This window comes from Pseudochaenichthys georgianus, chromosome 2 (assembly GCF_902827115.2).
Source record: "Pseudochaenichthys georgianus chromosome 2, fPseGeo1.2, whole genome shotgun sequence".
NCBI lineage: Eukaryota > Metazoa > Chordata > Actinopteri > Perciformes > Channichthyidae > Pseudochaenichthys > Pseudochaenichthys georgianus.
This window is the reverse complement of record NC_047504.1, coordinates 10,816,404-10,839,483: the sequence shown is the minus strand read 5'-3', so window position 1 is coordinate 10,839,483 and position 23,080 is coordinate 10,816,404. Positions and strand designations below refer to the sequence as shown.

The 23,080-nt window shown below is 42.3% G+C and overlaps 1 protein-coding gene across 1 annotated transcript in view; it reads right to left on the bottom strand.

Annotated features, from left to right (window-relative positions):
- ptgfrnb (prostaglandin F2 receptor inhibitor b) overlaps positions 1 to 23,080 on the bottom strand; it is a 54,761-nt gene that overhangs the window by 3,631 nt on the left and 28,050 nt on the right. Inside the window, exons 10-13 of the mRNA XM_034096009.1 lie at positions 22,684 to 22,871; positions 14,480 to 14,599; positions 368 to 554; positions 75 to 193 (exon numbers count right to left, since the gene is read on the bottom strand). Coding sequence (XP_033951900.1) covers positions 75 to 193; positions 368 to 554; positions 14,480 to 14,599; positions 22,684 to 22,871 — 614 coding nt within the window. The remainder of the gene's footprint in view (positions 1 to 74; positions 194 to 367; positions 555 to 14,479; positions 14,600 to 22,683; positions 22,872 to 23,080) is intronic.

The window sequence follows — 23,080 nt, the reverse complement described above, 5'->3', positions numbered from 1 at the left end:
GAAACAAATCATGTAAAATCTGACCGTGCGATCACTTGTGGATTAAACTTGTGGAAATGAATCCGTTATCTCACCAGCGAATTTGACTGTGAGGAAGATTCGGGACGAGGTCAGCTCTCCGGCTTGAGTCCAGGACCCCGTGGAGGCGGACAGGTACCAGGGAGTGGCCACGCAGTGATACTCCCCACTGTCACTGAAAACACACACACAGTTAGTATTCAATTAACAAGACTTTATTGTCCATTTACTTCACTACAAGTCAACGCCCTGCACTCCACTAAAGCAACAGAACAGACGAAAAAAAGTTAAATGTTGAGTGACTTGTACTTGGATTATGAACTCCGTTACCCATAATGCCCCTCCTCACCTGTCCTGAGTGCCGTGGATGTTCAGCAGGTAGGTGTGTGTGTCTGTGCGCTCGATGGAGATGTCACTGGAGGAGTTTCGGTCGTCTTTCCTCACCACGCCGAAGCGGTCCACGCTGGCAATCTGATTGGTCGTCTGTCCGCCGCGCAGCCGTGTGAAAAACCAACACACCTCGTACGCCAGGTCATCTAAAAGAATGAGTAAATACAAGATAATGTTAAAGGACCAGCTGGGATCAAGGCGAGGCCGATCTACTCGGTGTAATTAAATACCTGCATCGGGTTAATGAGCTTAATGAACTGCAGCTGTGTTGCTACTAACTACTACATATCGTTAAAGAGGCAACTTAAGACCCACTTTTTAATTGAATTGTAATCCAATAAGTGTTTCATGCAGTCCTTTTTGGTGAGAAGCACATTGTGTTAGTTATACTAAATGATTTGGATCAAATGTTGCATCGGGGTGCGTTCACATGTGCGTGATAAAACCTTAACAGTGTTACTCTCCACATTACAATAAGACGACCGCGGGAGACCGAGCGTGATGTTCAGGCGGTTCAAAGCTGTGCAAATGTTCCCCTAACGACGACACGATAACTCCATTATCACCACATCTGTAACATGCTGCTGCCTCTCGCACCAAGAAGACGGAAGAAAAGACCGACATGCGAGAGAGAGAAACGAGGAGAGTGATGACAAAAGAAAGAAAACAGGGACAAGAGAGAATTTGTGATAATAGATGTAATCTTTGGAGAGGGGGCGAGCGAGCTAATTATTTCCAAGAGCAAGACGTAGAGAGAGAGGGAGACAGGCAGCGGAGGGACAGACAGAGAAGCACAAAGTAGTCATTAGTGTGTCAGCGAGAGAGGGACCATTATCACTACACCTACACACACTCTCTCACACAGCCCCATGCCGCCTGAGTCACCCTCCGTTGTTTAGGAGACAAACAGAAGACAGAGGAAAAAATAAAAGAACAAAAACACGCAGAAAAAGACAAATGATGATTAAAGAAAAGGAGGGAGGAGAAAATAATGAAGAGGAAGACTCTGCAGAGTAATGAATCACATCTCTCCCTCTCTTTAATGGCTTTAACATCGAAGTGCTACATCATTAAAACGCTGTAGTACTACGAGCCGCAGTAATAACCTGGCTCTGGCTCAGATTCTCTATATGGATCAGAACTGGAAACTGTGTCAAGCGCATGCGACGCTTTATGGCCACAAGAGGACGGAATCTAATTTTATCAATATCACTCATTGCTGCTGAAGGAATCCAATCAGGAATGAGCTTTTTAACCCTCCTGCTATCCTCAGCTTTACTTTACACCCTTCACCTACTCCACAGCTTCGTCCCACAGGCAATACGACTGATAAACACCTGCACTGCTGTAACAACATCCATCTGCTACGTAGTCATTATTGATCTATCTCCTAATATATCATTCAAATAGCTTGCATATAGACTCTTATTTCACTTTTCTTTTAAACTATTCCTTTCTTTTTGCAGTTACTTTAATATTTTTCTGTTTCTCTGTAATGTTGTGTTGCACTGTTGGAGAAGCCGGGGACTTTGGTTAGCATTAGCATTTGAGCTACGGTTGTATGACTAATAAAGAACCTTGAACACCCTTTACCCTCTGGGGGCAATTTGACCCCGGTAGTTTAAAACTCAAGACAATGATCATATTCAGTGCTGTACGATACCAGTCACCTCTGTGGAAACATTGGTATGGCTGCCTTTTTTTAGTTTGTATTTGAGTGTTGTATGTTTTGTAATAATGGACCAAGAGTCTCTTTAAATAAAGATGATGATGATGATGATGATGATGATGATATTCCACATTGTAACCAACACGTATCTCTCTGGCGCTTTAGGCATCTTAGTTGACTACCTAAATAACCATTTAAATTAAACATTACCCCAACCTTCCCCCACACACAGACCCCTTTATACATCCAGAAATCCTATTATGCGACTATCGGAAAATATAAAATCTCACCGACTGAAATAAAACGTTAAAGTTAGATCTTTTAAGATGGACTTTTATTAATCCCACGTGGGGAAATTGTTTCTCTGCATTTGACCCACCCTAGTGTTGTTGTGCTGCCATTTTGAACGGCGCCCGGGGATGTGTGGGGAACGGTGCCTTGCTCGGGGACACCTCGGTAGCACTTGGTCTTGCCGGGACTTGAACTGGTGACCTTCCAGTTACCAAGCCAAGTCCCTATCGACTTCGCCACCACCGCCCCTTTGATGTTGTTAAAGGACCAATAACTAAAGCAGAGGGTAGTTTTGTTTTACAATGATATATTTGCATGTAATAGTCACCTCAATATCATCCTACACAATCAACACAAATTTGTGTAAAATTGACATCGTTATGTTTTTTCCTACTAAAACAGCCTGGGGTCAAATTGACCACAAGGACACCGATGCGTACAAAGTGCAGACAGGACATTTCAGAAAGATCTGTTCATTAGTCCTCACTCAATTAGGAACAGTCATGAAATAAGCAAAACAAATAATGTGAACTATTTTTTAAGATACGTTAAACATTGAATGGGGCCCAAGGATAACAGGAGGGTTGAATATGTTTTTCATAATATGAACTGCGGCATTGAATTATACTATTGAGGTAATATTGTCGAAGAATATATTTGTATTGATATATTATAATATAATCAAGGCAGCGTTTCAAACGAATAGATGTACTGTAACTAAGAAAATGTCATTTTAAAAGGCAAATCAATAACATTTAATAGTTCATTTGTTGTTATATCCTCTATTGTTGTTGTTTTACCTTAAAGAGGACAAAATGCTCATTTTCAGGTTTATATGTGTATGTTGTGCCTTTAATGCGACATGTTTCCACGCTTTAATGCACAACACACCTCTATAACACTACAGGAAAGGGAGCCCCCAAAAAATCACTCAATCCTATGCATTTACTCGTAGGTAGAAATAACAAGCAGCACATTTAAATATATTGACTGATGACAGGCCGTCTATGCAAACTATTTTAAACCCTTATATAATCTCCTGACTATATTCTTATATAATCCCGTCATTTAAACGCTGCCCGTGTGTTTCTCCGATAACCCGGGTTAGCGGCTGACATCGCGGCTAAGGATCAAAGGCGCATTTAGCATAATTCTGCAGGACTGATGCACCAACTCGGCGTGTTTCAGAGACGACACCCCAACTCCAGGAACGGGAGCTATAATTAGAAAAGCCTCCTCTTCCTCAGTTAGCCTTCGTCCTCGACTTTCTTTGTTCTCCGCGCGTAGAGGGACGAGGATTTGAGAATACTAAGTGGACGAGGAGATTATTGTGTTTATCTCGTGGCCAAACATCAGCAGGAGGCCCTCGGCGATGTGATGGAGCTGCGTCTCTGGGGAGCGTGTAGTATCTCCCTCCCCCCCCCCCCCCCCCCGGGTATCTGATCCCACCAGTACAGCTGTCCCGTCCCGTCCCCCCACCTCCCTACAGGAACTCCTGACCTCTCAAACGTACTTGATACGCCACAGTATGAACGGCCTTACTGCACGGCTACAGAGAGAACAGCAGAGGTGGAGAAGTACTCAGATTTGTACTTGAGTAAAAGTAGAAGTACTTAGATTTGTACTTGAGTAAAAGTAGAAGTACTGAGATCTTGTACTTGAGTAAAAGTAGAAGAACTCAGATCTTGTACTTGAGTAAAAGTAGAAGTACTCAGATCTTGGACTTGAGTAAAAGTACCCAGATCTTGTACTTGAGTAAAAGTAGAAGTACCCAGATCTTGTACTTGAGTAAAAGTACCCAGATCTTGTACTTGAGTAAAAGTAGAAGTACTCAGATCTTGTGCTTGAGTAAAAGTAGAAGTACTGAGATCTTGTGCTTGAGTAAAAATAGAAGTACTCAGATCTTGTACTTGAGTAAAAGTACCCAAATCTTGTACTTGAGTAAAAGTAGAAGTACTCAAATTGTGTACTTGAGTAAAAGTAGAAGTACTGAGATCTTGTACTTGAGTAAAAGTAGAAGTACTCAGATCTTGGACTTGAGTAAAAGTAGAAGTACTCAGATCGTGTACTTGAGTAAACATAGAAGTACTCAGATCTTGTACTTGAGTAAAAGTAGAAGTACTCAGATCTTGTACTTGAGTAAAAGTAGAAGTACTCAGATCTTGTACTTGAGTAAACATAGAAGTACTCAGGTCTTGTGCTTGAGTAAAAGTAGAAGTACTCAGATCTTGTACATGAGTAAGAGTAGAAGTACTCACATCTTGTTCTTGAGTAAAAGTAGAAGTACACAGATCTTGTACTTGAGTGAAAGTAGAAGTACTCAGGTCTTGTACTCGAGTAAAAGTAGAAGTACTGAGATCTTGTACTTGAGTAAAAGTAGAAGTACTCAGATCTTGTACTTGAGTAAAAGTAGAAGTACCCAGATCTTGTACTTGAGTAAAAGTACTCAGATCTTGTACTTGTGTAAAAGTAGAAGTACTCAGATCAGGTCAAGCATGTGTGTGCATACTTCACATCCCAGGTTGTTTCCAGGGTTAGAATAAAAGCAGATTTGAGTTTTAACGCTCCTCAGATCTGGAATAAACATCAAACCCTTTCTCTCTACCAGTGCTTCACCAGAAGCCATTGTTTTAATACTCCTGCTCCTCCTGCGGCGTAAACGGTTTTCCCAATGTCTGTTGAAACTACCGTCCTCTGTTTGTGTTCTTGTGTTAATGCTATCAAACCACCAACAAACCAACCAAAAATCTCACTTACACAACTCCGGTAGTTTCGTTTTTTTTAAGTGACCAACATTGGATTGAACAAAGCATCTGTTTCAGAGAGTGTTCAGTGAGCAGGAGGAAGGAGAGGTGGAGGAGGAACTTCCAACAGAATATCTGGCTCCTGTCTAATAAAACTAAAATGGCTGTCTGTGGAAATGAAGACGTCTGATTGGATTTCTCTAGATTAATCCCTCGAGATCCACACACACACACACACACACACACACACACACACACACACACACACACACACACACACACACACACACACACACACACACACACACACACACACACACACACACACACACACACACACACACACACACACCAGCAGCACTTCTAATGAGACAGTGTGTGTGCTCTGCTCCATAAAGCAGCTCTGCTAGAGAGGAATACTAAACACTATAAAAACAACATTTAGCCACACACAACCTGAGCCACTGGGACGAGGAAAGTTCCCTCTACTCGCGGCAAGACCTCCAGTTACTGAACGCTGATTTATTTGATATTTGGCTTGTTTTTACGCTTTCTGATTACATGACACGAATATATGACTTGCACTAAAGCGGGTTTCATCAGGCCGACACGTATACTTCTGCATTGTAGCAGCGAAGATGAATTTGATCAAGGAATAAGCAACGACTGCATCAAATGTTGTTTCAGTCTTGTGGAATATATGGACTTCGTATATCAATCACAAATTATCCTTTGGCACTCGTGGGGTTTCTCCTGCTAAACGTCCCCATTGACTTCCAACCAAACGGTCGTAGTTTCGATACAAAACGTTGCTCTGAAATCTGCCGTTTGAGAGGATTCCTCCGAAGCCGTTTTACTTCCTGTTTAACTGGAGAGCTAATGGAGCGAGAACGATCTGCTGTTAGCACTATCCGCTCAACATTTCCAATTTGTGTTTTACTATCCTCTCCTGCTTTTATTCCCCTCTTCCATCTCTCTTCATGTTTGGATAGCCACCATTTGCTCCGGTTTTTACTACGGTGTAAATGTCCGGGGTGAAATAGGGTTTGTTGTTTTCAGGCTTCTGCTGAACACTTTAAAAGAAGAGGATGTCACGTGGAGGACACACTGAAATCTCGAGAGCATCTGAATAAACTCCTAAGGAATAAGTCTCATGAAACTTATGTGAATTTCTTTTGACGTCTCAGTATTTGAAAGTCAGAAATAACAGTTTTTCCACTACAACTTAAAAAATAGCTTGATTTGATGAGTTGCATCTCCTGCATTTAGCATCCCTGCCAGTGAGAGCATGGCACTGAGACATACTTAGCATAAAGCTAACGGGAAGTTTGCACCAATGTGGGTTTTTGAAGTCAAATGTTCTTAAAAGCTGCTTGTGGACACTTTTGCTCCAATTTGAGCATTAAAACAGTTAATGGCATCATTCAGTCTTTCCGTCTCACCACTTCATGTCCTCAACTACCCGTCCTCTTTTCACTCCTTTCTCTTCACCAGCTCTTCACCACTTCCTCTCCTCTCTTTAGGAAACTTTGCATGCTGTTCTCGAGCCGCTCTCCCTCCATTTCCCATTCACTCTCTTCCCCTCTAACAATCTGTGTTCACTCTCTCCCTCCTATTCACTCCCACCTTCTCCTGCCTCTCTCCCATCTCACCGCCTATTCTTCCTCTACCTCGTTCTGTCTCCGCGGCCGGCTAACGGAGCGTGGGATTGGCTAATTAACGGCTGCCTGTCGGCCCTGCAAAGACAGCTGGGTAATTTGGTGAGAATGGAGAAGAGGGAGGGAGGGAACGAGGAGAGACGGATGTATCATTAAGCTTACCACACAGAGTTGTTTTTAAAAATATGCATCGCGTTACCAGGTGCAAAAATCCTGTTCGCATTTAAAAGACAGACCTAGAGTTTGATTTATTCCCAATGCAGATATACTGTCAGATATACTGTCAGCTAATGGGCTTTTGAGCATCACATTACCTTGTTTAAAACCTCTTATATAATTCATATTGGAACCATGGTGGCAGTGAAACAAGATGGACATGGCCCCCTGATTCAATTAAATCAATATTCACCATTATAAAATCCCCTGTAAACAACCTGCTTCTTCAGCTGCTAAAAGCTCCACTTAGTTCACCAGCTAGTCTATTCAATTCAAAACCTTTATTTATCAAGGTAAAATCCCGTTGAGATCAATGATCTCTTTTTCAAGGGAGACCTGCAGCAGTAGGTTCCACAAGAAGACATACAAACATAAACAGAACAACAAAAGGACATCATACAGCAAAATGTACAGGGATTACAATTTACATATCTATCCACATGTACAGGTACCAACAGCAACTGATTGAGTAGCATCCAACCAAGCTTTAAAAACATGTAGTGGTACTAGCTTGGTAATTTTCCGTTCTTTTTGGAGACTGTTCCAAGTTAGTGGAGCTGCACATCTAAAAGCTGTCTTCCCTAAGTCAGTCCTAGCACTTGGCACATTTAATAAAACCACAGCATGAGATCTCAGGCAATAAGCACTTTCAATTCGCCGAGAGGTCAGGGAGCAGATATAAGATGGTAGTTTATCCAACATGGCTTTGTAAATGAAAAAGTACCAGTGACTGAGCCTCCGTACAGTAAGTGATGGCATAACCGCCTTGGCATACAGAGTACAGTGATGCGTTAGTGCTTTACAATTAGTGACTAATCTCAGTGCGCTGTGATACGCAGCATCTAACTTGCTCAGGCAATGGGCAGGTGCATTCATATACATCAGATCCCCATAGTCCAGCACAGGTCAAAGGTCACAGAGCCTTTTCCTGGCCTCAAGCGAGAAGCAGGATTATTGACATGGTTATTGTTATTGACATGAAGTTTAAAAGTGAGACAATCATCAAGCCAGATACCAAGGTATTTGTAACAGGCAACAACTTCAAGTTGTATTCCTTGCGTAGTTACAATATCTAAAACAGGCTCTGGTGTCTTTTTAGCTTTAGAAAAGAGCATTATCTTGGTTTTATCCACATTTAAAAGAAGCTTTAGTTCAGAGAGCTGAGTCTGAATAGTGTTAAAAAACAGCCTGTAATTTAACACCAGCCTCCTGAATGGAGGGACCTGCACAGAACCATCCGCATAGAAATGTAAAGTAGCTTCATCCACATTTTGACCTAAACTATTAATATAGATAGAGAATAATAGCGGACCTAAAACAGAACCTTGTGGTACACCATTAGTGATGTTTAACCACTCAGAAGACAGTCCCATCAAAGTGAACACATGGGGACCTTTCAGAGAGGTAGTTCACAAACCACCCACTGCATGGCTGGATATGCCGATACTGAGTAGCCTCTGCTTTAAGATGCGATGATCGACGGTGTCAAACGCTTTGGACAGGTCAATAAACAGAGCTGCACAACTCTGCTTATTATCTAAAATACTCGTAATATCATTCACCACTTCCATTGTGGCAGTGATGGTGCTGCGCTGCTTTCTGAAGCCTGACTGATGTTTAGACAGGATGTCATTGTTACATAAAAACTTTAGTCGCTACCGTTATGCCTCAGCGTACAGTCGGTTTGAAAGAGTCTCTAACAGCTGGCTGCTGCAGCTGGAAACAACATTGGTGAGGACATTGAGACTAAACCAAATAAATAAATGTGCCGTAACACCAAAACAATGAAGCGTGTGTGTGTGTGTGTGTGTGTGTGTGTGTGAAGAAAAGCTTTGTTTCTCCCTGGAGGATCACAGTGAAATGTTGAGACCCAAACTGTCACAGTGTGAGCGCTTCAGAAAGAAGATGGTGATGTCATCTCACTACCACTGATTTAAAAGTATACACACACACACACACACACACACACACACACGCCAGTCATTCCAGTGAAATGGATGCTGTGTGTCCACATGCAGCAGCACGCTGAGATAACACATTAGTACACTATAGTGTTTGAATCATGCATGTGTGTGCAGGAGAAAGCTTTACATTACGCTTTCATTCTATTGAAAGCCACACACACACACACACACACACACACACACACACACACACACACACACACACACACACACACACACACACACACACACACACACACACACACACACACACACACACACACACACACACACACACACACACACACACACGAAGTAGTACAAATTAATAATATATAAAACGTATATATAAACTGTCTTTTCTCGAAGCGATGCTGTCGATTTCACATTTATTCACATTAATGGTGTGATGAAAGGACGCCCTACATTTAAAAGCCTTACGACAAACCTCTGCTAGCTATAATGTTCACTGCAGCTGGTTATAGGGAGGCATGTGTCATGGCAGGATCTGTAACAAAGTGCCTTAAAGGTTTGTATTTGTATGTAGTGTCTCTACTGGGACATGTCTCCTGTGCTACAGCATCTCTTCACCCTCCGTCTGAAACCAGAGCCCAGTCTGCTCTGATTGGTTAGCTGGCCGGCTCTGTTGCGAATAGTCAACCGCTAAGAGATGTCCCGCCCCTTAAAATCACGTACAATGTGCTGGAAGGAACTAGCCAATAGCAGCGCGAGTGTCACATACTTTAAAAAATATGAATCAAAATTGACACGAATTTCCCAAATTCCAAACATTACACGGCTAAAACTCAAATGTGTTATGTCATCAATGTGTCTAGGTGATAATGCACATATCTGCTGTGGTTCAAGAAGAGTTTCAGACTTGTCGTTAGCATAAAGTAGTTTCGTTTCTCTGCAAAGGGTTCAGGTAAGGTCACACTCACTAGGTATTTGTCAAAAGCTTCAATAATAAAAAGGCAGAAGAGTAACTCGCCAACAAACAAACAAGACGGTTGACGTGTGAGTATTATTCACCATTCCCCTCATAAAACAAGCTCCAACAGGAGGGCTATCAGCCATCCATGAGGAATGTACCCCACACACACACACACACACACACACACACACACACACACACACACACACACACACACACACACACACACACACACACACACACACACACACACACACACACACACACACACACACACACACACACACACACACACACACACACACACACACACACACACACACACACACACACACACACACACACACACACACACACACACACACACACACACACACACACACACACACACACACACACACACACACACACACACACACACACACACACACACACACACACACACACACACACAATTTCCTTCCTGTCCCTTTGAGTCACAGAAACAAAAGGTGAGCAGGGTTGTGAGGGTTACTTTGTAAATGTAATCAGTTACTGATTACATGGCTCTGAAAGTAATCCGAATACAGTTACAGTTACGTGTCTTAAAAAAGTAATTAGATTACTTTTAGATTACTTTCTTTTTCCATAACAGATGGGTATGTTTTGGTGAACAGGAGACACAAAAAGCAAAAGGAAACTGAACGTGTTTTTACTGTTTTAATGGATTATCAAGAGCACAACTGAAACATCACATCTGAAATGATGCAGCAACATAACACACTTTCTGGGGATGCAGCTTGGGATGTGAGGAGTGAGTGAGGGACACGGCTTAGAAAGGGCGTGCCAGTGTTGGCAGGACATGAATTAAAATGTCGAACTCAGACTTCATTTTAAGGACATTTCGGCCAGGGGTTTAGAGCTATATTTGTTCAAGCACCGGATTGGCAAAACAGGAGAGTGTGCACCAGTCTGCCTTGATCTATGTATTCATGTCCGTGACTCACAGTATCTGCTGCTCGCAGCTGTTCTATAGAAGGAAACCCTCCTTCACTTCATGAACTCTCTGCAGCGCCAGGAGGCAGCGGGAGGGTTAACTCAGCCTCTGAGAAGAGGAGCGCGCCGTGCCTTTCACGCCGTGCCTTTCACGCACCGCCTTTCACGCACCGCCTTTCACGCACCGCCTTTCATGCACCGCCTTCGCTGTGTTTACCTTCAGAAATAATCATTAGTAAGGCTAAAGAGCGACCGCAGGCTGATATGTTTTAACCACACACACCTCTACACACACACACACACACACACACACACACACGACTTAAACGCAGACTTTTGTTCCTCCATGTTTCGTTGTTATTGTTTCAGAGCGAGCGGACCCGCGATTTTTTTTCAAACGCTTTGTTGGCCCACCTGCAGCGGTAATAGGTTTTGTGCGCTGTGATGATTCGGCTGTACCTTTAGTAATGAATATTAAATATTGTGAGGAAATCTTTCCACCAATAATTCCAATAAGTATTCCAAAATGTATTCACTTCAGGTTTACGAAAGTAACTGTAATCAGATTACTCGTTTTTCAAATTGATTTTTGTATTCTGATTACGTAACGCCGCTACATGTATTCCGTTACAACCCCACCCTGAAGGTGAGTTAGTTACTTATCAATTTGTCCAACAATACTCACGTCAGCAGACGTTCAAGCGCTCTGTATGACACAGCTGATATTACTCAACTGGTCCAACTGTTTCGACCTTCAGTCTGACACGCCCAAATAAAATGTAAAAGATTGTGTGTGTGTGTGTGTGAGTAAAACACCAGAGGAAGTTGGCTGTTGTGCCGCACCTTTGTTGATCCACGTCACTCGATACTAGTCTGCTAATTGGTCGATTACCTGTGTGCCATTCACACTCGTGACACCGGGAGTCACTTTCTGTTACTGTGGAAATACTGACTCAGTCTCTAAGAGGATGAAGAACGGGTAGAAAAAGATACTGAAAACAGGATTAGCAGAACCCAGTCGGCATATTTTCGCTCAAAGTCAAAGATTTTTGAGTGGGTTTATAGTTTGATGCCTTAAATAAAGATGGAGGTTAAAACAAGTTTAGGATTTTTTCTTCTTCTACAAAATTAAATGACTTTTGCATTTCTGGTTTCTTGGTCTTGAAGTCGATGTGTTTTTGGTTAAAGGTCTGAAATAAAGACTTTGGTTAACATTTTAACGTTTTTCTACAACATGAAATATATCACCTTGTTATTTGTGAAGCTTTTATCCGTCTTAAATAAAGTGGTAGCAATAAAATGTCTTAATGAAACTACGAAACCTCATCACACTTAACACAAGACGGTCTTAAACTAAAGCGGTGCCAAAGAGCTCCATTCATGTCCGAATCTTCATCACACCGTCCATCCAAACACACCGTCCATCCAAACACACCGTCCATCCAAACGCACCGTCCATCCAAACGCACCGTCCATCCAAACGCACCGTCCATCCAAACACACCGTCCATCCAAACACACCGTCCATCCAAACGCACCGTCCATCCAAACGCACCGTCCATCCAAACGCACCGTCCATCCAAACACACCGTCCATCCAAACACACCGTCCATCCAAACACACCGTCCATCCAAACGCACCGTCCATCCAAACACACCGTCCATCCAAACGCACCGTCCATCCAAACACACCGTCCTGCAGCTAAAAATACTCACTAAAGCACCAGATAGATACGTATTCATCCGCCAACAAATGCCCTTTCACTGCCAAGGTGTGTTCCTGGAAAGCACTGAGTCAGCTAGAGACGTTGAAACCGACACACACACACACACACACACACACACACACACACACACACACACACACCACACACACACACACACACACACACACACACACACACACACACACACACACACACACACACACACACACACACACACACACACACACACACACACACACACACACACACACACACACACACACACAACACACACACACACACACACACACACACACACACACACACACACACACACACACACACACACACACACACACACACACACACACACACACACACACAATGAGACAACATGAGTCACAGTGACTGTATCCCAACGAAGAGGATGCAATAATTCACCTTTATCAGCGTCGAGCCTCTCCTTTAGAGGCACTTTTCTGCATTGCTTCTTACATATATCAGGAATATAACGTCCCTGTTCCTCACTGAAGCTTACTTCTTTGTCAACATGATGATTATTTACTGCATTTATATACAAATGAGTCCGTCCCAAAGCTTCTGATCTACAAAATAAGTTCCCTCTCTATTTTAAGGACCACAAGTGCCCATTATAAGCTGACAACTAATGCAACTTCTCAAAACACTGCTACACAATAGCAACAATAATCTTTCTGCATCACTCCTTCCTCCCCACGGTGAGCACGTCCATGCGTTACTTCCCCATCAGCTGTGATGCTGAGAGGGAATTTCTCCCATGGTGCATCTGTCTGCGAGAGAACGCTCCAGAAAACCCTGCAGCGCTGCAAGGAAACATTTATGTTGATGTATGGGCATACATTACATGCATGACACACACAGGTGCAAAGACAAAAACCAGTGTGTCCAAACACTGCAGGAAACCGCAACACACACACACACACCATGTATACATCACTTCAGGGGACATTACATTGACTTACATGCATTTCCTGGAGACTTATCCTAACCTTAACCAACACACACCTAACCCTAACCTAAACCTAACCAAGTCTTCACCCTAAAATTAATGATCCCATAAGGGAGGCGAGTCCCCACACGTGACTGTGTAAACAGATGTAGGTCCCCACAAGTATAGTAATGCTAGGCCACACACACACACACACACACACACACACACACACACACACACACACACACACACACACACACACACACACACACACACGGAAAACACATGTTGGAGTGTAAGGAAAGACACATAGGGAGGAAAAGGGGGGAGAGAGAGGGTGACAGATGGGCAGAGGGAGGTGCTGGGGGATGATGCCATGTGATAAGTTAAAGAGTGATGAGGAAGAGGGATGAAGATGGATGGATGTTTAGGCTGAGGGAGGAGAGATAGTTATGGGATTTACTGCAGATCCAAAAAAGGGAATATGTGCTGGAGGTCGCATTGCAGATAATACATTTAAGAGTATTTTGTATATATTCAGAGCTGGGATGTTCTGTACAATTTTGAGGTACTTGTACATTACCCGAGTATTTAAGGGACATCTGTACCACTTAAAGGTTATTTTGTATCCATTATTGCTTTCTGTGTTCTAGTTTACACAATTATAAGCTAGCTTTAGATGTAAAATAGAGATGTTACTATATTCCAAAGCCAGTATTTCAAGCTGCAGTCGCAACACTAACAAAGGAAAGTGAGAGAAATTAGAGCGCGTGTGTAATAAGAGTGTTTTTCATCTATGCAACCTTTGGAGACGCGGGAGTCACATCACACTCGACAGGTTGGCAGGTGAGCAGCGAAGCAGAAGAACAAAGCGGTCGTTGGAGTGTGTGTTACAGCTGTGTTTCTCCACGATAGTGTGTAAAAAAAAAAGCATCTAATTTATGAGTGTTACTGAGAAAACAAGTACCTGTGTGCGCTCTGGTCTTCGGGGAGGATCCGGAGACGCTGAGAGAGCACTCCATCTTGGCCGTTTCCCACGGATACACATTGGTGCCGTCCGATTGGATGGCCACGGAGAAGGAGGGGCCTGCAACAGCAAACAAATACACTTTTTAGGAAATAAAACAACATTACATGGAACACCTCTCAACCGAAATAAAAAGGATGCATTTACATTTTTTTTATAAAACCCGACATATACAATAATGCTGCTTCCAGGTCCCTGAGGAGTGAGATCACTGGGAGAGCAGATGGTGAACACTGCTTTGATTTCCTCCGATATGCTGAAAACTACAAGGAGGAATCAGCTGAGGTGCAGATAAAAATAGATTGGTAAAAATAGATTAAAGAATTCAAGCTCTGAAGGGGAAACCGGACACTTTTTAACTACCCCCTAGCATTTCAACGTAGTACTATAGTCTGCTTGTTTCCTAGAGTACGAAGAAACAACGCAGATATAGTATAATAGTTATATTGCGCTGAAGTAGCTACAGGATACGGTGTTCAGTGGTATGTTTTAAAAACATTCATCTGAAATACTGCCTGTTTTTTGGGGTATTCTAAAATGTCACGCATCATTGTTTTGCTTGAAGATGTAGATTTCTACTTACTCCCCTAATTAAGAAACATTTGTGTTGATTGAATTGGCTTCTCGTTAGCATTCTGCTTCCCAAAAAAGTATTGGTTTTCAGGTTGGTCTTGCACCGTTTTGTTGTTTTGGACTCTTTATCAATTCTTCATTTTAAAATATACCACGCAAGAAGAGAAATAGAGTCAATGCGGCCAATCTGTAGCATTAGCCGGACGAGCTAACAGTCAGCATGGAGGAAATATAGCAAATAAATATCCTGGAAACTATGCTTTCTTGACATGTCTTCTTTAAAGTAGCCACTCAAGCCGGACGCATTTTAATATCTATCGTAGAGCTTTGGACCTACCGTACTTTCCGGACTATAAAGCGCACCTGCATATAAGCCGCAGCAGCTAAATTGTCAGTCTGTCTTGCTCTCGGTTCCACTTTTACTTTGGCACGCCACCTGTCTCACTCTTTTCCCGCCTCCAGCTTTTCCTGCTGGAGCCCGCCGCTTAGAGGTGGCGGGCGCGGACCGGTCCTAGAGCCCATAGCGTTAAAGGTGGTTAATTTTACCTGTAACATCCATAGATTTAGGAGGTGCCCTAGTGGCCGTTAGCTGTACAAAAAAAAAATGGGGGAAAAAGTCGCGGCTTATAGTCCGAAAAGTACGGTACATTGTTTCTAGATGGTTACATTTAAGGTTGAGGAGGGGGGGGGGGGGTATCACCGAATTCCTCAGTTGTTGACCCAATGAAATTTTTTGTGTGAGAGCGACGGATTGTAGGACAAACCCTCTGCTGTTCTTAAACAGAGAGCAGCGGTCTGTAAAAGACCAACTCTGACCTACAAATCCATTCATGTTTCAGAGTAGCAGCTGCTTTCAACACGCTGTGGGTTTCAGTGCTTTCAAAACATCTCTGATTGTATTTAAGATGTTCTGACGGTTTCCCCGAGAATGCTGCATTCATGACGTCTTGTGCAAACAATCTCCTGTATTATACATGCACTGTGGCTGCTTAGGGATGTAAAACATATTTCCTGGGTCACAGCGCTGAGAGCTGAAAGTGAGTCAATCAGGCTTTCTTGGGTCTGGCAGCAGCACTCAAGAACACGTTACACAAAGAAGATTTTGTCCAGCTAACCAATCAGAGCAGACTGGGCTCTGGTTTCAGAAAAGAGGTGCTGCAGCACAGGCAGCATGAGCAAATAAAGAGCTTTTTGAACATTAAAGCATGGAGACATGTAGAGACACTACATACTGATATACACCTGAACATCAGCAGGAGAGGACTCTTTAAAGTAGAGACACTACATACTGATATACACCTGAACATCAGAGGAGAGGACTCTTTAAAGTAGAGACACTACATACTGATATACACCTGAACACCAGCAGGAGAGGACTCTCTAAGCCCGAAGGTCCCCGCCGACGGGGACCCTGATTTTTTTTATACACACTCACACAAATATTTTTAATCTTTTTTTAAGAATCTTTTTTTTTTATTTACATTTTTTTAATTTTTTTTTTTTTAATGGAATGAATACCTATAGTGATTATTCAATGTAATACAATGCTTTTTATAGTCTGGTATCTGAAAAAGGTCAAATGGCACTGATGGGCCCAAATGGGCCCAAATGTGCCCAAAGCTTATTCCGCCTGGACTTTCTTTTCATAAACCTCTCTAAAAAGGTAAAATGTCACTTGTTTTGCCTCAATCTTGATACAGGGTACTTATTATATGTTATAATTTGGATTCCTAAAGCTTTTAGGCTACTAACCCATCATTCAAGGTTGGTCTTCACTATAAGTAATGGATTTTCTTTAGGCGGAGACAGGAATTTACATTTTTTTGCTATGTTCCATCTGAATTTACTCTGACACAGAAACATCTATATTGATTCTGACACTTCTACATCCAACTCACAGATGTAACCTTGCTTTGATAACAAAAATTATTCATATAAACCTTTTAGAAGTGACGTTACAGTCATTTGTTCTGGGAATGTCATTTTCGAGCCTGAAACCTGAAAAACAGGCTCGGGGTTTAACAGGTTAAAGTAGAGACACTACATACTGATATACACCTGAACATCAGCAGGAGAGGACTCTTTAAAGTAGAGACACTACATACTGATATACACCTGAACACCAGCAGGAGAGGACTCTTTAAAGTAGAGACACTACATACTGATATACACCTGAACATCAGCAGGAGAGGACTCTTTAAAGTAGAGACACTACATACTGATATACACCTGAACATCAGCAGGAGAGGACTCTTTAAAGTAGAGACACTACATACTGATATACACCTGAACATCAGCAGGAGAGGACTCTTTAAAGTAGAGACACTACATACTGATATACACCTGAATATCAGCAGGAGAGGACTCTTTAAAGTAGAGACACTACATACTGATATACACCTGGACATCAGCAGGAGAGGACTCTTTAAAGTAGAGACACTACATACTGATATACACCTGAATATCAGCAGGAGAGGACTCTTTAAAGTAGAGACACTACATACTGATATACACCTGGACATCAGCAGGAGAGGACTCTTTAAAGTAGAGACACTACATACTGATATACACCTGGACATCAGCAGGAGAGGACTCTTTGAAGTAGACACTACACACTGATATACACCTGAACATCAGCAGGAGAGGAGTCTTTAAAGTAGAGACACTACATACTGATATACACCTGAACATCAGCAGGAGAGGACTCTTTAAAGTAGAGACACTACATACTGATATACACCTGAACATCAGCAGGAGAGGAGTCTTTAAAGTAGAAACACTACATAATGATATACACCTGAACATCAGCAGGAGAGGACTCTTTAAAGTAGAGACACTACATACTGATATACACCTGAACATCAGCAGGAGAGGACTCTTTAAAGTAGAGACACTACATACTGATATACACCTGCACATCAGCAGGAGAGGACTCTTTAAAGTAGAGACACTACATGCTGATATACACCTGAACATCAGCAGGAGAGGACTCTTTAAAGTAGAGACACTACACGCTGATATACACCTGAACATCAGCAGGAGAGGACTCTTTAAAGTAGAGACACTACATACTGATATACACCTGAACATCAGCAGGAGAGGACTCTTTAAAGTAGAGACACTACATACTGATATACACCTGCACATCAGCAGGAGAGGACTCTTTAAAGTAGAGACACTACATACTGATATACACCTGCACATCAGCAGGAGAGAACTCTTTAAAGTAGAGACACTACACACTGATATACACCTGCACATCAGCAGGAGAGAACTCTTTAAAGTAGAGACACTACATACTGATATACACCTGAACATCAGCAGGAGAGGACTCTTTAAAGTAGAGACACTACATACTGATATACACCTGAACATCAGCAGGAGAGGACTCTTTAAAGTAGAGACACTACATACTGATATACACCTGAACATCAGCAGGAGAGGACTCTTTAAAGTAGAGACACTACATACTGATATACACCTGAATATCAGCAGGAGAGGACTCTTTAAAGTAGAGACACTACATACTGATATACACCTGAATATCAGCAGGAGAGGACTCTTTAAAGTAGAGACACTACATACTGATATACACCTGGACATCAGCAGGAGAGGACTCTTTAAAGTAGAGACACTACATACTGATATACACCTGAATATCAGCAGGAGAGGACTCTTTAAAGTATAGACACTACATACTGATATACACCTGAACATCAGCAGGAGAGGACTCTTTAAAGTAGAGACACTACATACTGATATACACCTGCACATCAGCAGGATATGTCTTCTTTCAAAAATAAACAGCAAAACTGTACAGTGAAAATCAGATCCTACAATAAGGAATATAAGATATGTTATATAAGATAAAGCTTACACACCTTCCGGCGCAGACTGAAAACTCATCTCTTTCGACTCCACTTCGAGCGATAGAATGACTAACAAAGAACTGCTAACAGAGCACTTATATACTAATAAAGGACTGGCTTATCTAAAGCCAGTTGAGTAGCACTTGAAACGATTGGCTCTTTGAAACCTGATGTTCTTATCAGGGTTTCCGTTAGCCGGTAATTACCGGTTTTTAGCTGGTAAAATTTATAAAAAACCGGTAAATTCAAAACCTGACGGTCAAAATGTCTGGTAATAATTAGGGAGGCTCCGATCGATCGGCCGCCGGTCATTATCGGCCGATATTCACTCTTAATAGTTTGATCGGTGCTCTCTATAAAGGCCGATCAGGAGAGCTGAGTCTGATCGATATGGACATGAACGCGAGTGAAGTGTAACCGGACGAGAGAGAGAGATCAGATCAGCTGCTGAGTCTGACCGAGACACGCAGCTCTGCATGATCACCTGAAGCCCCGCCCTCTGTTTAGCGAGCTGCAGGAGCTGCATGAGAAACTGACGGGCTGTCAGGAGAGAGAGGGAGGGGCAGGGAGAGGGGAAAAGAGAGGCTCCGTTTCTCCCGTGTTATTATTCACAGTTGATGTAAATTTCTGAATAATGTACGTTATCTACTACAAGTAGTTTGTTTGAATGTAATAATTATGTTGTTTGTTGTTTGTGGAATCATTTATTGAAAAACGAATCTGAATTTTTCAATCTGTTACGATTATAAACTGAAGCAATATAAAAATGAGACCCGTGAACTGAGTTTTAAACTGAAGCATATCTGCTCATAGTCCGGTAATTACCTGCTAACGGAAACTCTGCTACACAACTCTTATTATTATTATTGAAATATGACCGGTAACTTTCAAATTAGTCCGGTAAAATAAATTCTGCCCGGACATTTGACCGGCGAGAAAAAATCCTAGCGGAAACCCTGGTTCTTATATGATTCTGTTTTCTTCAAGGTTGTGTCTTCCTGGTCGAATGTACTTATTGTAAGTCGCTTTGGATAAAAGCGTCAGCTAAATGCAATGTAATGTAATGTAATGTTTCAGACTAAAAGCCATCAAATACAATTTACGAAAGAGGACATTGGTGAATCTTTACATTTACATTTCTGTTACACTCCATATCATTTTACCATCCATCTATAAAAACACACTAAAACACTGAATTATTTAACACTAAATGTGCTGGTGAGACTCGAACATACGGCATCGCAGAGGATACCAGCTGAAACATTCAAGATACAGCTGGAACCGTGGGACACTTGCTAGTTTGTGGATGTGCTTGTAACACACACACACACACACACACACACACGCACACGCACGCACTTCCACCCCCCCGAAGGCGAGTAAAAGAGGTTCTTGAAAACTGCTCGGCTTGAAACTTGAACGCTGTCAGTGTGCATGTTTCTCTGTGTGGGGTCAACTCCAACTGTTCGACTCGGATACACACACTTGAACAACTGAGACACACACACACACACAGAGTGGAAGAGAGAGAGACAGAGAGAGAGAGAGAGAGAGAGAGAGAGAGAGAAAGAGAGAGAGAAAGGGAAGGCGGCGGTGCACATCACTGCAGCTGGCTGATTGGCCAAAGGGCTTCACTTTGAAGATGTCCCAGAGAGAGAGAGAGGGAGGGAGGGAGGGAGACAGAGGGGGTGAGAGAGTGAGAAAGGGTGCTGGAGAGAACGGGGGAGGAAAAAACAGCGAGTGATGGAGAGAGAAAGAGGAAGTAATGCTCAAGGGCTGCTGCCCTCCCCAGAGAAACCAACAAGATGGTTTTCAGTCCATCTTCCTCTCCTCGCTGTTATCTCCCTTTCTTCGCTCCGACGGTATTAAAGCTTCTGCCTCCTACAAACCTCATTCAGACGCTTCAAAACGCTAAAGCCGTCCATCAAACACAACCGAGGGTGTAAGGCAACCCCCCCCAGGGTAGATTTAGACATTCCTCCAGTAGAGATAGACTTTTGAGGCAAATGTCAATCCAACGATATATTCGTTTTAACATACAAACTATTCCACTGATTGTCTCATCTGATTGATGTGTTACTTATTGCTTAGTTACCAATAGACCCATGTGTCTTATATTTCTTATGTTCATTTATGATTTTTATGATCAAGGACCTCTCACATTTGCGGACCTTCACAAAATGATTTTATGTACCGTTTTATATCATTAATAACTGCTGACTCAGCACTCCTCTTAAAGGGCCGGAGTCTGTTTAAGGTCACATTTTGGCATTTCAATAATCGGAGCATCTGCACATGAATCCGATGAACCCCAAATATATAACGATCCACTAACAATGATATACTTATTCTTGTTTGTGTTCCCTTTCCTTCAATCTCCACCTTTTCTTTCTCTGTGCATGGTCTCATTCCTGTCTTCTCTTCCGCCATATTCCTCCCCAATCTTTTCTCCCCTTTTCCTTTGTCCTTGACACCTTTCCTCCCTCCTCTTCCTCCTCCTGACTCCCACTTCCTCGTCAGATCAAAGAAAGTTAAGTAGGGCAGTGACTGTGGTGGGCGTCAAAGGGCTGAAGGTGTGTGTGTGTGTGTCATTATTTCTGCACATTATTAGAGAATGTTGGTTAACATTAGCAGTGTGTGTGTGGGTGGATGATGTGTGTGTAACATCTGTCCACCTGTTGACACACACAGGTTAAATTACACATAATAATTCCCTAGTTTTTTTACTCGTATTGTTATAAAAGTGACTCGAAAATGGATCCAAATGAAAGATGAAACTGTAATCGTGAGTGTTTTCCAACAGAAATCATGTATTATGCCCTCATTTAGGAACAAGTAGGAGAAATCTATTGCGTCACTCTTAAGCCACTATCAGAAACAGGAAGCAGACGTACAAATAAAGCAAAGTGGACGTGTATAAACTAAAGTGTTTTTCCCCCTCTGAATTCCACATGTGAACGTTTACCTTTTGAGGGTGAACTCAACGTTCCTACGCACACAAACACTGCAGCCTCCTGGAACATTTTAATGACACCACACAGGTTTAGACTTCAACTATGTAAATAACTTTTTTCGTCTGTTGTATGCCACTTAAAACTACATTACCCATGAGCCACTTGGGTCATGAACTACCAGTTATGTCCAGAATCCGTCCTTAAGACTTTTAAGTTGCACAATTATTATTTCTTTTACAGGAATGTACTTTGGGACTTATCGCCGAGTTGTCTGCCAAAGTTTTTTACGCAGATTTGTACTTTTATGTTTTTCCCACCTTAAAACAAACTATTTTGTTGTCGAATGTGCCGTCCACTGTATGCATTTACCTTTCAACACCTTTGCGATGTTATAAGAAACTCAATAAAAGTTGTGTTGGCAATATAAAACCGACACTTAATAGAACAATTTGTTCTCTTGTATAAATATCTTGGATAATTCTCAGTTCCTAACATGTGTCTTGCTTTCGTTTAGCTTCCTCGCATTATAACACCCTCACATGTTAACACACACCACTTTTTCTCTACGCTGCTATGGACAGTCTTGCACTGTACATCCTCAAAGATATTGAGGTGACTGTTATTTTGTACCTATTGATTGTTGTGCTTTTATTTAGGTCTTAATGTGTGCAGATGTGGAAACAATCTCTCTGTCTGTACACACAAACTGAAAGACTGACATAAAGTTGACTTTGACCGATTGCCTCACCGTTCTCTTGGAAGTCCACCTTGACCTTGTTGGACTCGCCGCTGGTGGCTCTGGTCCAGGTGTGGCCCGGCTGCTGCTTGGTCCAGGCCGTGATGTCGCACCAGTAGAAACCTCGGTCGGACAGCTGGACGCCCGCCAGGCGAAACCGAAACTCTGCCGGACCCGACTTAGTCAGAACCAGACTGTCTCTGAGGGGACGGAGACACAGAGGGGGGTCAATACATTTCAAAATATAGAGATTCAAGGCTATTATTGTCATTCGTGCATAGCTATTATGCACTTTATATATCAAGGGAAATCTCAGGTCACACGCTCCTCCAACAGTGCAACGCAATAAAACAGATAATAGTGCAAGTAAATCAAATCAAATAGAATACAAGTAGTGCAAGGAGAGTCT